Source organism: Calypte anna, chromosome 1 (assembly GCF_003957555.1).
Source record: "Calypte anna isolate BGI_N300 chromosome 1, bCalAnn1_v1.p, whole genome shotgun sequence".
In the NCBI taxonomy this organism is placed as follows: Eukaryota; Metazoa; Chordata; class Aves; order Apodiformes; family Trochilidae; genus Calypte; species Calypte anna.
In genome coordinates this window covers 88,880,252-88,894,000 of record NC_044244.1, presented here as the reverse complement: position 1 = coordinate 88,894,000, position 13,749 = coordinate 88,880,252, and the positions used below count along the sequence as shown (strand labels likewise).

The 13,749-nt window shown below is 36.6% G+C and overlaps 1 protein-coding gene across 1 annotated transcript in view; it reads left to right on the top strand.

Moving 5' to 3' along the window:
• Window positions 1–13,749, top strand: part of APAF1 (apoptotic peptidase activating factor 1) — a 37,761-nt gene that overhangs the window by 3,590 nt on the left and 20,422 nt on the right. The window contains exons 4-13 of the mRNA XM_030465620.1: window positions 1,019–1,216; window positions 2,242–2,425; window positions 4,311–4,423; window positions 4,948–5,079; window positions 5,457–5,695; window positions 6,111–6,278; window positions 7,122–7,253; window positions 8,237–8,350; window positions 8,966–9,144; window positions 11,790–11,916. Coding sequence (XP_030321480.1) covers window positions 1,019–1,216; window positions 2,242–2,425; window positions 4,311–4,423; window positions 4,948–5,079; window positions 5,457–5,695; window positions 6,111–6,278; window positions 7,122–7,253; window positions 8,237–8,350; window positions 8,966–9,144; window positions 11,790–11,916 — 1,586 coding nt within the window. The remainder of the gene's footprint in view (window positions 1–1,018; window positions 1,217–2,241; window positions 2,426–4,310; window positions 4,424–4,947; window positions 5,080–5,456; window positions 5,696–6,110; window positions 6,279–7,121; window positions 7,254–8,236; window positions 8,351–8,965; window positions 9,145–11,789; window positions 11,917–13,749) is intronic.

The following is a 13,749-nucleotide window of genomic DNA, read 5'->3' as shown; positions in this document are numbered from 1 at the left end:
GAATATATTAAAGAGGTTGAATCTAACATAAGAAGTTGTAGCCTCCAAAATTTTCACATTTCACATGAAGAGTAACCTATACATTCTCAGCCTACATTCCATAGTTTTTCTAGTTGTAGTTGATTAATTCTCTTCACCATATTTTTTAACTACACAAGTTCCTAACTTACCTATAATGTCATTAGTATCATCTTTGATTGACAGAGAATAAACCAATAGTTTCTAATGGGAAGAACCTTCTAATTGGATATGACTAGATGCTGTCACTCTGGATTTTATGAAGTGTCACAGACATGAAGAATTTTGATTAACTGGGTGAAATTTCCCAAAGCCTATAAGTATAATATGACTCCGCATATCATAGAATCATGAAATGGTTTCAGTTGGAAGGAACCTCACACTGGAGGTGTGGGACACCTCACACTGGAGCAGGTTGCTCCAAGCCCCATCCAACCCGGCCTTGAACAGGGAGGGGGCAGCCACAACTTCCCTGGGCAACCTGTGCCAGTGTCTCACAGCCCTCACACTAAAGAATTTCTTCCTAAATCTACCCTCTTCCAATTTAAACCATTCACCCTTGTCCTATCACTATATACCTTTGTAAAAAGTCCCTCCACACCTTTCCTGTAGGCTCTTCAAGTACTGGAAGTCTGCTGTAAGCCTTCACCGAAGCCTTCTGTCCTTTGAACAACCCCAGCTCTTTCAGCCTGTCTTCACAGGAGAGGTGGCCACCAGTGGCCAGAAAAAGCACAGCTTTTCTCTTTGCTCCTTTTTCCCCATTTCCCTTTTTCCTCATGTTTCAATTTTCTATGTGTTTCCCTCATTCCCTTTTTCCCTTCTTCCTCTCCCCTTTTTTCCTTCTTCCCATTAGTTTTTGGAGCTTTTGTAAAGGACATGAGTTGAGACTGGGAACTCACTAGTTATTTGAGGTGGAGTAGGGAGTTATTTGTTTCGGTTTGAAGAAATATCACATTCAGAAATTCTTTTTTTTTTTCATATGTCTTGTTTTTAACTTTAGTTAAGACAGTTCTCCGTGAAGGTGGTGTGCCACAGAGACCAGTTGTGTTTGTCACTCGGCCAAAACTGGTAGATGCTATTAAAAAGAACCTCTGCTGCTTGGGAAGTGATCCAGGCTGGGTCACAGTTTATGGAATGGCAGGTTGTGGGAAGACTGTTTTAACAGCAGAAGCTCTGAGAGATCATCAGCTCTTGGAAGGTACTTCTAGAAAAACATCTGTTTTTACAGGAATTACTACAGGCATATGTATACTGGGCATATATAGCAAAGTAGCTTAAGTCATCCTGACAGTAACTGAGATTTGGGCTTCTAAATTCCTTTGGTTTTGAAATGTGTGCTTGCAGCTTACAGCTTTTATAACCATTTAGTGCTTTGGGTCCACTAAGTATTTCACTAATTTATGGGAAAATCTTTTGAATAGTTTGTCACTTTCTAATTGTTTTTGCTTATGAGAGTAGATGCATCCTTAATTAACTTGAAATTGCTGTTTCTATTAGTGCAAAACAATCACAGTTTGTTTATATTCCTTTTGGACATTGTTTTTAAAGTTCTCGTATTCTTGCCTTTGCTGTTTGAGTTTAAAAAAATCTTGCTCTGAGACTTTCACATACATTTTAATTATGGCAGGCATTTGTGGAGTGATTTCACTAATATTACTTTAGGTGATAAAAACCAACTTTTTCTTTTTTGGTTTTCCCTGCACAGGACACTTGGAGGAGAAAGTGAGACTTGAGCACTAGAAAACATGGTTTAGGGATAGAGGCTACATCATCCTTTGCTGCACCAGTGTTTTCTAGATGCCTTCTTGTTCTCTGTTTTGAGATGATTTTCACATTCTGTGAAAATTTCACATTATGTGTTCTGAACTGCAGTAGTAGAGGGTGAAAAAAACAACTGGTGAATCAAACTAGCAGGAAGATGTATGCAGAAGGGATTTTCAAGGGACAGTCAGGAAGGCATGTTGGAGAGGAGGGACAACAACATCAGTGTCAGTGTTAATTCTCTGTGGGAACTTGTTCTACAGAGTCTGTTCTTTTAATAATAAAAAGTAATGGTCTTGTAGAACCTTCCTTTTGTTTCAATGGCAGAATTGAAAGGCTGGCCTGCAATAGACTTTACACTTCTATATTTTAATTGAAATTGAGTTATTGATTGCTCTTGTAAGCTGCTATCAAAGATTTCTGATTTTAAATGTATAGCATGACTGATACTGCTTTTGTCAGATTACTTTCCAGGAGGAGTTCATTGGATTTCTGTTGGAAAACAGGACAAAGCAGGGCTCCTAATAAAACTCCAGAATCTCTGTAGCAGATTAGAACATGACTCTACTCTTTCACAAAGGCCACCACTTAACATTGAGGAGGCTAAAGATCGTCTTCGTTTGCTGATGCTACGCAAATATCCCAGGTGATGTCAGTAAAAGGAAACCCTATACTTTTAACTGAGAAAACTTGGTAGAATAACTTTTGTCTAATCATCTAAAGTGTCTGTGCTGTGGTTACATGTCTCTGTGGTATGCAATTAAAAAAAGATATGTTCCCTAACTCTTCCACTTTTTGCTTCCTGTGTTGATGTAGATAATTTTGAAGTTTTATTCAAGGGAAAGATTACAGTTCTTGTAGAATTTTAAGTCTTGTGCAGGGATTCCTTTTCATATGCTCTAAGTTAATGAGTTGCCTAATGAGTAAGTTCAAATGAGTCTACAGAAGCTAATGAGTAAATAGATGCTAGAGGCAGGTGTACGGTATACATAGTGTAACTCTGTTTAGACTGCTTTTTTCTTTATATAGAGTGACAAGTGTGGGGTTGTCCTAGATATGAATACATTTGGTAGGCTAATAAGTTCCCTACTAACAAAATATCTTAACTAGCTGTGCAGGAGTCACTGTCACCTGAAAAATTATTAGTCACTGAATAATGGAGGTTGGAACGAACAGTTGGAAATAAGAATTCATTTTAACTTCAAATGTTCTCACTGTGTATGTAGAATGCTTCAGGGATGCGAGAAGTAAAAGGGTGTCTATTGATGCAGAAAATTTTTCCTTTCGATAACAGCTGATGTCTTTTAAAGTGTTCAGTGTATAGTTATTGAAGTGAAAGCAGGTTTTCATGAAACAATCTGTTATCTTCAAGAAGCTAGTTGCTTTCAAACTCCAGGAAAAGTGACTTGATTTTATCAAGCAGCGTCTCAATTACTGCACAGATGTTTTTCCTTACACACAAGTGTTTATCATCTTTGAGCAATAGTTTTTGTTATTTGTTGAGGATTTCATTGCCCTCTGGGAAAATCTGTACTAAACTAAACAAGTCAGCACTTAAATGAGATATCTCAGGAATAGTACTCCACCCTTGTGATCTTTATAGATGACATAGAGTAGAAGAATGTTGGCATTTTTGTTCTGGAAAACAATATCTTTCTCAAGAAGAAAAGATTTAAAAAACACTGCCAGGTATATAATGTGTATGCACTTGTTTCTGAAGGATAAAATATGTATTTATAAGCATTGATGGTATAAATGTCACTTAGCTAAAGAAAAATGTGCAAGTCTTGGCATGCCTCAGTGCAAATTGGGCAGTTTAACCAGTGACTAATGTAGCTGAAAATTCCATCCCTTAAAAACCCGCAAAGCTTAGTACATTTAAACAATTTGTAGGATTTGGTATCAACAACTTCCTTTCTTCCACCAAACACACAGAATGGAAATAAGTGGTATTTGTTTTCATAAATATGTTTGCCAACCAGGCTTTTTGACTTCTTGCTTCCTTGGAACCAATCTTCTGAAAGCAGTTTTCAGGAACAACTTTGTCAGCCACAGGCAGGTGAGGGAAGTCTTGTGAGGATCCATGTAGTAACCTACAAAGGTAACTACCCATACGGTTTGAACACGTAGTCACTGTAAAATGTTCTTTATGTAAAGAGTCTCAGCATCGAAGAAATTCCTTTGGAAGATTAGTGTCATAAAACTTTCTGAAGATACAACAACAAAACTCTTTACTCTAAAGGTCACTGAAATGGTTTCTTCCAAAAAGCTTATCACTAGGCTACGTCAAGCAGAATTGTTATCTAGCCCCATACAACCTTTTTCTTCATTTATGATATCTGATGACTTGAAAAACAGATTAAATACTTGGTTTTCTTGGCATCTACTATTTTTCAAACCTTTATTGTTTATGCTCAATTTGTAGATTTCAATTTGTAAATTCTGAAAATTTTATTTGATTATTAAAATGCAATACTGTGTTTTAGCATTAATAGTTGACCTGAAATCTGCAATATTTCTTCTTGCACTAGATCTCTTTTGATCCTGGATGATGTTTGGGATTCCTGGGTATTGAAAGCATTTGACAATCAATGTCAGATTCTTATCACCAGCAGGGACAGGAGTGTAACAGATGCTGTGGCTGGTAAGGAACGGTTTAATCTCCTGCATCATAAATTGTATGTGTATATGTATGCAATTTGTTCTTGTGAACTTCTAAAGGAATCTGATAGAGTTTATTTCTATCAATTTGTACAGAAGCAGCAAAGTTGTAGAATTCTACTCTGTAAGACCTCATGATCTTTTTAAAATAAATGTTACGTGTTACCCTGAAAGTTACATTTCTACAGTAAAGAGTGCAATGATTCTCAACAGGATAGATTATCCTGTGTGATCCTACTGCTGTTAGACTGACTGTGCTTGTAAGCAGTCACTTCTGGAAGATGCCCATAATGTAATTATTGTAATTATTGTATTCTAATTTTTTTGTGTCCCTAATGCAAGCTTGATTCTGATGAGTAGCATTTATACTTTTCTTAGTACTAAGCTTATAAAATACCATGCAAAAAAACCCATGGGCCAGGTTGTTTACGCCAGATTTTTACTTGGAAATATACTAACTTCCATAGGATTTTTTTTATATATTTGAATTTTATATTCTGTGTTTAGGCAATAAATATGAGGTTCATGTGGAAAGTGGGCTAGCACATGAGAAAGGACTGGAGATTTTATCACTATTTGTGAATATGAAAATATCAGAACTGCCAGAACAAGCTAACTGCCTTGTACGGGAATGCAAAGGTATACTTGCAGCTCTTTAATGTAGTATTTACCCCTGGATGTACTTTTTTGACTTACAGATGGAAGAGAGAACATTCTTTAATGCTTTATGCCTTAAGTAAAACACAAGTGTTTATTAAATGTGTTTGTTTGTTTTAAACTAAACAGAAATGTGTTGTTGATTTTCAAGTATTTTTCTTCAGTGTATCTTCCCCCTGCTTCCCTACTACACTTAAATTTGGTGAGTTTGTAGATGTCTATAAGGATGACATGTTTTGTTTTTCACACCTCAAGAATTTAATCAAGGTATTGAGAAAATTACCCAATTTATTCAGCCACTTAACTGTTGTATTGTGTTCCTTGAAAATCTCTAAGATTAATTCCATCTTTTCCATCAGGTTCTCCTCTTGTGATATCCTTGATAGGTGCATTATTACGAGACTTCCCTAATCGTTGGGAATACTATCTCAAACAGCTGCAGAATAAGCAGTTTAAAAGAATAAGAAAATCTTCTTCTTATGATTATGAAGCCCTGGATGAAGCAATGTCCATAAGTGTTGAGCAGCTGAATGACAATTATAAAGATTACTATAAAGACCTCTCTATCTTCCCAAAAGATGTTAGAGTACCCACCAAGGTAATACCAGCAATCCATCATTTTTAGTGAGATACAAACAATAACTTATAAGAATTAATAAAATTTATAATTGCTGCATGAAGCTTACCCTGTGTGTAACTTAATGATATTTGCTAAATTGGGCAGGGCAGGTCTGTTATTTTATCATTATTTGTCTCCTTTATACAAAACATAAGATGACTATAATTCAGCACAAATAGACAAAAGATGAGATAATTTGTATTATCTTTCATAGAGTTTGGTATGGAAGAACTGGTAGCTTAATGAATTTATTACCATTTGTTATGTGCCTGTATTTGTGTGTCTATATTAGCATGTGTTTTGTTGTCAGTTAATTAGTAGACTTCTGTGACATTCATACAAGTCATATTACCCCTTAGTTCTGATTCTTTTCTGTCTTAATGTGCTTTTGTAGGTTCTCTGTATTCTTTGGGATATGGAAACCGAAGAAGTTGAAGATATACTACAGGAATTTGTGAACAAATCACTGTTGTTCTGTGATCGTAATGGGAAGTCATTCCATTATTATTTACATGATCTTCAACTTGACTTTCTTACAGAGAAGAATCGCAACCAGCTTCAGGTAGGGTATTGAGTAATTTATTTGATGCTAACTTTGCTCTCCAAAACTGGGCATTCTCAGAAAATGTTCCATTATTAAATGGTGTTCAGCATAGCTTCATAGAATAGGTCCACAATGCAGTTAAGGTTAATGCTGACTAATTAAAAACTTCTGTTTTCAACTTGAAACTGTGGAGTGGTTTCTTGATGATTCCACTGGAAGCTAAGAAACTAAACTGAGAGAAGATTCTATGTCCATTATTTCTCTGTCAAAGATCTTTCCATCTGGAGATAGAATGTCCCACTGATGATTCCAAAGGCTTTAAGACCCTACCAGAGTAGGACATTTAATACAGAGACATGCTTTTTCCCCCTTTTTTTGTTTTTCTTCAATTAGAGCTAATGCTTTAAGGGAGAGAACCTCTAAGTTGGGCCCAATAAATATATTGGTTCTGAAGGACAGGGCAGAAATAGTAGATATTAAGAAAAGGCACATTTTTAAATTTGCCTTACATCTACCTGTGTCAGGTTCGTTTTTTGATGGTTACCCACATTTAATGTGAAGAGTGTGATTTGATAGCTTTTCTCAGTCTAAAAAGGAAGGCTAGCAGCTTGCTTTTGTTTTTTAATATCCAGAGAATGTTTCTGGAGAGGTCTTAGTAAATTAGGTTAAGTGTACAGTAAGAAGAAAGTAAACTTTGCTTGCTACATTTGCTATATTATGATTGAGAGATAATTTTGTTATTACTCCTCCTCAGTTCTATGTACAATAAACTATTAATAATAATCATAATATATGAACACTGAAACTAGTCCATACCTTGCTATAATATTAACTGAAAGTGTGTTTTGACTTGCACTGCAGGAGCTACATAAAAACATTGTAAATCAGTACAAGAAATATTACAAAGTTAATACACCTGTCCCATCTCAAGAGGATTGCATGTACTGGTATAACTTTCTAGCATATCACATGGCTGGTGCCAACATGCAGAAGGTGAGTTCTGACTGGTGTTCTGTATTTCCCTTCTTGACCCACCCTTACCCCCTGCCTTTGCCTTCAGGCTTTTTCCAGCTTAAGCCTCTCTTCTCCCAGACTTTTGTACAGATAGGTAAACACTCAACTCACAGTCCTTTAGTGGCCTCGCTAGTAATTACTGCCTGTTATGAAGACTACTTTATTTCTACCCTTTGTGTCTTCTGAATCAGTTCTTGAGAAGATTTCTTATTTTGTAGCATAATAGCTTGTGGTTTTCCTTTTGAAGAAGCTTAGATAAGAAATCTTTAAATCTTTTTGAAAACCCATGCTCGCTTTATTGCGTGCTCATACAAATAAATGGGTTTATTCAGAGAATATGATGAATTAGTTACTTCTTTCTACAGAAGGCTTGTTGTTTTCCCTGGTATGTCATACTCATTTGTGTTTGAAAGTTCATCCTCTGTATGACCAGGTTTCATCAGCCACAAAAAGTCTAGTTGGACTAGATTTCCATTGTAAATCCCTTCCAACTGAAATAGTGTATTCTATTCTAATATCCTTTTTGCAGTTTCTGATTGCCTTTTAACTCAATTTTTCATTTTATTTAAATGCAGCTATAACAGACATTTTGCTTTCATTCAAATTCAGCACCTGCTAGGAAGAACAATAGATCACAAGTAGCAGAGTCATACACTGGAACAGAACCTGAGTGCTACAAAAGTCAAGACTGGCTTTGCACCCCTAGCCCTTCTCTGGCTAGCTGTATCTCAAAGAGCAGTCTTTTGCATTGAAACAACAAGCTTGGCTTTCTATATGCAGAATTTTTATACCTGATTGAGTAAGACGCAGAAAACAGGCAATTGCCTAAGTTTTTTAACTGGAGACAATTGTACTGTTGAAGCATGAGAAATACCCTGTGTATTTCCTGTGCTTTCCTTTTTCCTTTAGCAGAGATTTGTTGTCGAACTCATGATCTGAACTTAAATTTCTGTTTCTTGTAGGAACTCTGTGATCTTATGTTTTCTCTAGACTGGATTAAAGCTAAAACAGAATTGGTAGGTCCTGCTCATCTGATACACGAATACGTAGAATATAGTTCAGTCCTGGATCAAAAGGTATGATACTAAAAGGTAAATGATCAGTATGTTCCAAATATATTTTTCCATGTTAAATTAAATTTTGTTGGATGTATGTATATATGGATGGATACAGAAAGGTTAAAAAACTGAAACATAAAACCACTGCTAAATTAAACTTTAACTCAGAGAAGAGAAAAATGAAGAAAGCTCAGTTTTAGTTTTAGCTGTAACTTGTGTGCACAAATTGTAACTTGTGTATTTTGTGTGCCCAAGTAATTGACCATGGAACTCAATAGCTAAGGTGAGCAACAATACTTAGTGGTGGGTACATGTGGTATTCTCCGTTTTAGGAAGAGTAGAATTTTGTTGGCAGCTTGTAATAGTCTTTCTGATATTTCCTGTGGCCTCCTTATAGAGTAAATCACTGTTGCCAATATCCTTCATTTGAAAAGTAAGGTTTAATCCACTTTCCTGAACAGGATAATGAAATATTTCAGTCTTATCATATGTACTTGCTAAAAGAACTAAACATAAAAATAGAACTAAGTGCTTCTTTAAGAATATTAGCTGTACAGAAAATCAAAAAATCAAAACAGGCTAAGGTAACAATCCACTTTCTCCTATACAAAATATTATCTACTCTTTACATAGGGTAGCACAGTACGTGAGAACTTCCAGGAATTTTTGTCTTTAAATGGGCACCTTCTTGGACGGCAGCCATTTCCAGACATCATACAGCTGGGTCTCTGCCAACCAGAGGCATCAGAGGTGTATCAACAAGCCAAGCTACATGCTCAAAGAGAAACAGGAGCATTTTATTTGGAATGGATGTAAGTAGCTGCAGTGTATCTCCTGATATTCTGGCCCCTTGATCCAAGAAAATAATATAATGTACAACTAAATACAGTTTATGTCTAATATAAGGACCTTTTTAAGAACCGCAATGTTTTTTTCTGGGGAGAGTGACATAATTACCAACTTGTAGGAGGAGGGGAACTCTGGATATGATTAATAATTAATAATTGCATAGAAATAACTAGAGGAATATTTTTTACTTCTGTATTCAATGATTTTTCCTTTTAAATAAATATACAAAGATGAAAATACTTTGAAACATCTCTAAATAATTAAAAAACAACAAAATTGTAGTGCAAGTATTGGGTATATTAAAATACTTTTTAAAGTTTTCTAGTAAAATGTACACATCATTTTTGTTAACTTGCAAAGTATTTTAAAATAGCAAGGTGATAAATACTAAAAGGGTGATAATATCTATGCAATCTTGACCTCCTATTTAGATATCTTTAGCCTTTTTCATCTTTTTATAAGTTTTTTAAGGAAAAATATACATATCTAAATTTTTTTAGCCTAGTCTAGTAGTTATCTCTGTTAGATTCTTCTGTTGAATGTTTCTCTTCTGATCTCTGCCATAAATGGTGGTCACACATCAGAATGACTCCGTGTCAGGTACTTACAGTACTAATCCTGGCATACTTGAATTCTGGTCTCCTCTTTAGATATTTAGCTATCTCATTTTGCATAACTAACAAGATTCCAGCAAAACCACTTGGAAGTTGCAGAATTCAGAAGACTAGGTAGTTTATCTCCAGGTAGTTCAGGGCTTCCACCTTGGATGTGGGAATCTTATACTGAAGAACATGGCTGAAATCAACAGGACAGAAACTGATCAATATTTCTGTTCAATATCTTTATTGATGATTTAGATGAGGGGATTGAGTCCATCATCAGCAAATTTGCAGATGACACTAAGCTGGGGGGCACTGTGGATCAGCTGGAAGGCAGGAGGGCTCTGCAGAGGGACCTGGACAGACTGGAGAGTTGGGCTGATTCAAACGGGATGAGGTTCAACAAGGCCAAGTGCCGGGTCCTGCACTTTGGCCACAACAACCCCATGGGGAGATCCAGGCTGGGCACAGAGTGGCTGAGAGCAGCCAGGCAGAAAGGGACCTGGGAGTCTGGATTGACAGGAAGCTGAACATGAGCCAGCAGTGTGCCCAGGTAGCCAAGAAGGCCAATGGCATCCTGGGCTGGATCAGGAACAGCGTGGCCAGCAGGTCCAAGGAAGTGATTCTGACCCTGTGCTCAGCGCTGGTGAGGCCACACCTCGAGTACTGTGTCCAGTTCTGGGCCCCTCAGTTCAGGAAGGAGATTGAGGTCCTGGAGCAGGTCCAAAGGAGGGCAACCAGGCTGGTGAAGGGACTCGAGCACAGACCCTATGAGGAGAGGCTGAGGGAGCTGGGGCTGTTCAGCCTGGAGAAGAGGAGGCTCAGGGGAGACCTCATCACTCTCTACAACTCCCTGAAAGGAGGGTGTAGCCAGGGGGTGTTTGGTCTCTTTTCCCAGGCAACTCTCAGCAAGACAAGAGGGCACGGTCTTAAGTTGTGCCAGGGGAGGTTTAGGTTGGATATTAGAATTTCTTTACGGAGAGGGTGATCCGGCATTGGAATGGGCTGCCCAGGGAAGTAGTGGATTCTCCATCCCTGGAGATATTTAAAAAGAGACTGGATGTGGCACTCAGTGCCATGGTCTGGTAACTGCAGCAGTAGTGGATCAAGGGTTGGACTTGATGATCTCTGAGGTCCCTTCCAACCCAGCCAGTTCTATGATTCTATGATGGTTTTGTCTTCCATTCTAGGGTTCTAAAAATAGTTTGTAGGCTATATAGGTGAATGAACTGCTTTCTTGACCAGCAACTTTTCCTCTACTAAAATACAGAAGAAAAATATTGGCTTAGATGAATCAGTGAAAAATTTCTTTCATTCTAAACTTTGAGATCTTAGTAAAATATTTTTTTTATTTAAATGCAAAGCCTGGAGCCTATAACTGATCATGATAAAAACTTGAAGTACATTGTTTCATTTGGCTCCAGAAAAAAATTAATCTTGTTACAATCTGTTCATCACCGAAAATCATCTTATTACATCTTATTTTTGCATTAAGATCTGGCTAAATAGATGACTATGATTGCTACTAATTCTCTGTTTTTGCTAAACTGAGGCAAGAGCCATCTAAAGCGTATTAGATTCTGTGCTTAGCCTCTGGTTGACATGCAATGATAGACATGGATTTTGTTTAAATACCTAGTGTTAATATCTGAGTCATTGCTGTGAAAATTAAGTAGGTTTACTAAGTTGTAAACAAATTCACAAATGTTTTTGAGTAGGCTTGAAAAGGAATCCCACTTAATTTCTCATGTGCATTTTATCTTTCTTGATTACTAAGCTGTAACTTTTCAAGGGCAATGAAAACTCTGAGTGAATGCTGGAATTTGTGTTTCCCTTATTATTTCAGCATAGAGACTAAGAGGTAAGGCACAGTGGGTTGATTGGTTTGCTTGTTACAAAGCTTGCTGATCAAGAGGTATGTGAAAGTGTTATCTTTTCATAGAGGATCTTGAATAATAAAAAGGCACTAGGAAATCCTGCTTATATAAAATCAACTGTCTTACCCTTAGAAATAAAAAATTCTTGAAAAACCTCTACCGTCTGGTTGTTCGTCCGCATAGAGATGCAGTTTACCACGCCTGCTTTTCTAAGGATAGGCAAAGAATAGCATCATGTGGAGCTGATAAAACACTTCAGGTAAGTTACTTGTGCATGGGTGAAATGAGATGCTGTGTACCATTTTGATAACTTTTTTAACAGTCCTGTTTTTTTGCTTTTGGTGTTTTGTGGAGATAGGAGGGATCTAGAACACATTGAAGGCAAATGATTGAGAAGGACGTATTACATCAATATCAGGTTGAATGTTTGGAATAGTAAGTGTTCTAGTTCAAAAGCTAAGCTGTGTGATTTCAGGTTTTATACCCTCACTGCTGTAATATGTAAAAGTGAGGTGCCTTTTAGTGATATGGAACATCTCACAGCCTAAGTAATGCACCTCAGCATATTTAAGGTCTGCTTGCAAAAATGTTATTTCCAGTCACAGTGGACCTACAGAACTGAGAAACAAGAAGACATTTTAGTTATAGATTTACTGTTTCCATGGGATGGTAATTGACCTCTGCTACTTTGGTGCTTACTTAGTAAATTGTCTTATGAAAAGAAATGCATCTAGAAAGAAAAACAAACTCCTGAAGTTTAGGATAATGTGAGATGGAATCTCCCAAAGTGCATAGGAAGTGAATCAGGGGAGACAGAGAAGAAAGTGACTAATATAAATTTGCCAGCAGTCTGCCTGGAGGGGAGCCAGCCAGCTCTCAAGAAAACTAGCAAACAGCCAGCCAGTAACCTGGTAAAGTATCCATATTCCAGACAGCCAAAGGTAAGGGAAAAGAACAACTTTTCTGCAAGCCTTTGGTATTATTTTAGATGCTTGATCAGTTAAGTACTGAAGTCATAATATTGGTGATGCTTAGCTGCTGTTCATGTGGCTACTTAATGTGTTACTATGGTGTTATTATTTATTTATTTGCTGGCTTTTACAATTTTATGATCATGGCATCCACTTAAAGAGATGCCTGGCGGATGTGTTTGTTTTATGCTCTGCTGAAGTTACTGTGCTGGGCTTCTGCACTTAATGGTTTCATTGTTGAGACTGCCGATTGCTCTTTTGCACTTTGTTTTCTACCCAAAAAAGTAACATCTGTGGATTGCCATTACATTTAAACTAAACTTTTGTTGAAGTAATAGGAAAATTAGCAATAATCTATTTTTCATTCTTTAACTTTGAACTTAATAGTGTTTTTTCCTAATGATGGCATGGACATAAAACTAATCTTCCTGGTTTTCCAAGCTACTTCTACTGTTTTGGTAAAATAATAAAAAAAAAATGACTGCTAAATTAAGAAAAGGTATTCTGCATCATTTACTGCAAACATAGATTTCCTGTTACTTCAGTATTTGTTTCTATTTGAACAAATACCAACCATCTCATTGTCATTGGTGACCATTCAATGAAAAAGTAAAGGAACAAAGCAGGGAATTCACAGCTGTAGTATCCTAAGCATTGCTGTAAAGAATCATTAAGAATATGTAACCTATGGAGAAAAGGAGATCTGATTTTGGTTGGTTTTGTTTTGTTTTGTTTTTCCCCATCCTTGTAGAGTTCAATTCCAGAATTTTGGGAAATTGATTTATATATGCCACTTTTCCCCAGCTGTCCTTTCATTGCCTATGGCTACCTCCAGACTGAGACTCATGTCATTCTGTTCAACTTTCTACGACTCTACTTGCTTGTTCTCCAAATCATCAATTGCTGATGAAATTCTTAATTTCCACAGAGGATTATCAGATCTGTCTCTATATATACATGCCTGTATTTTATAGCTTTAAAACCAGTTTGGATTTTGTCAATAGATATTGTTGTGCAATTACTATTAAAAAATACTGAGAAAGGACATAGATTTAGGCTAAAAGAGCAATGATAAAAAATTAATGAAACGCCCATTGCATACAAAAATATTTTTAAAATCA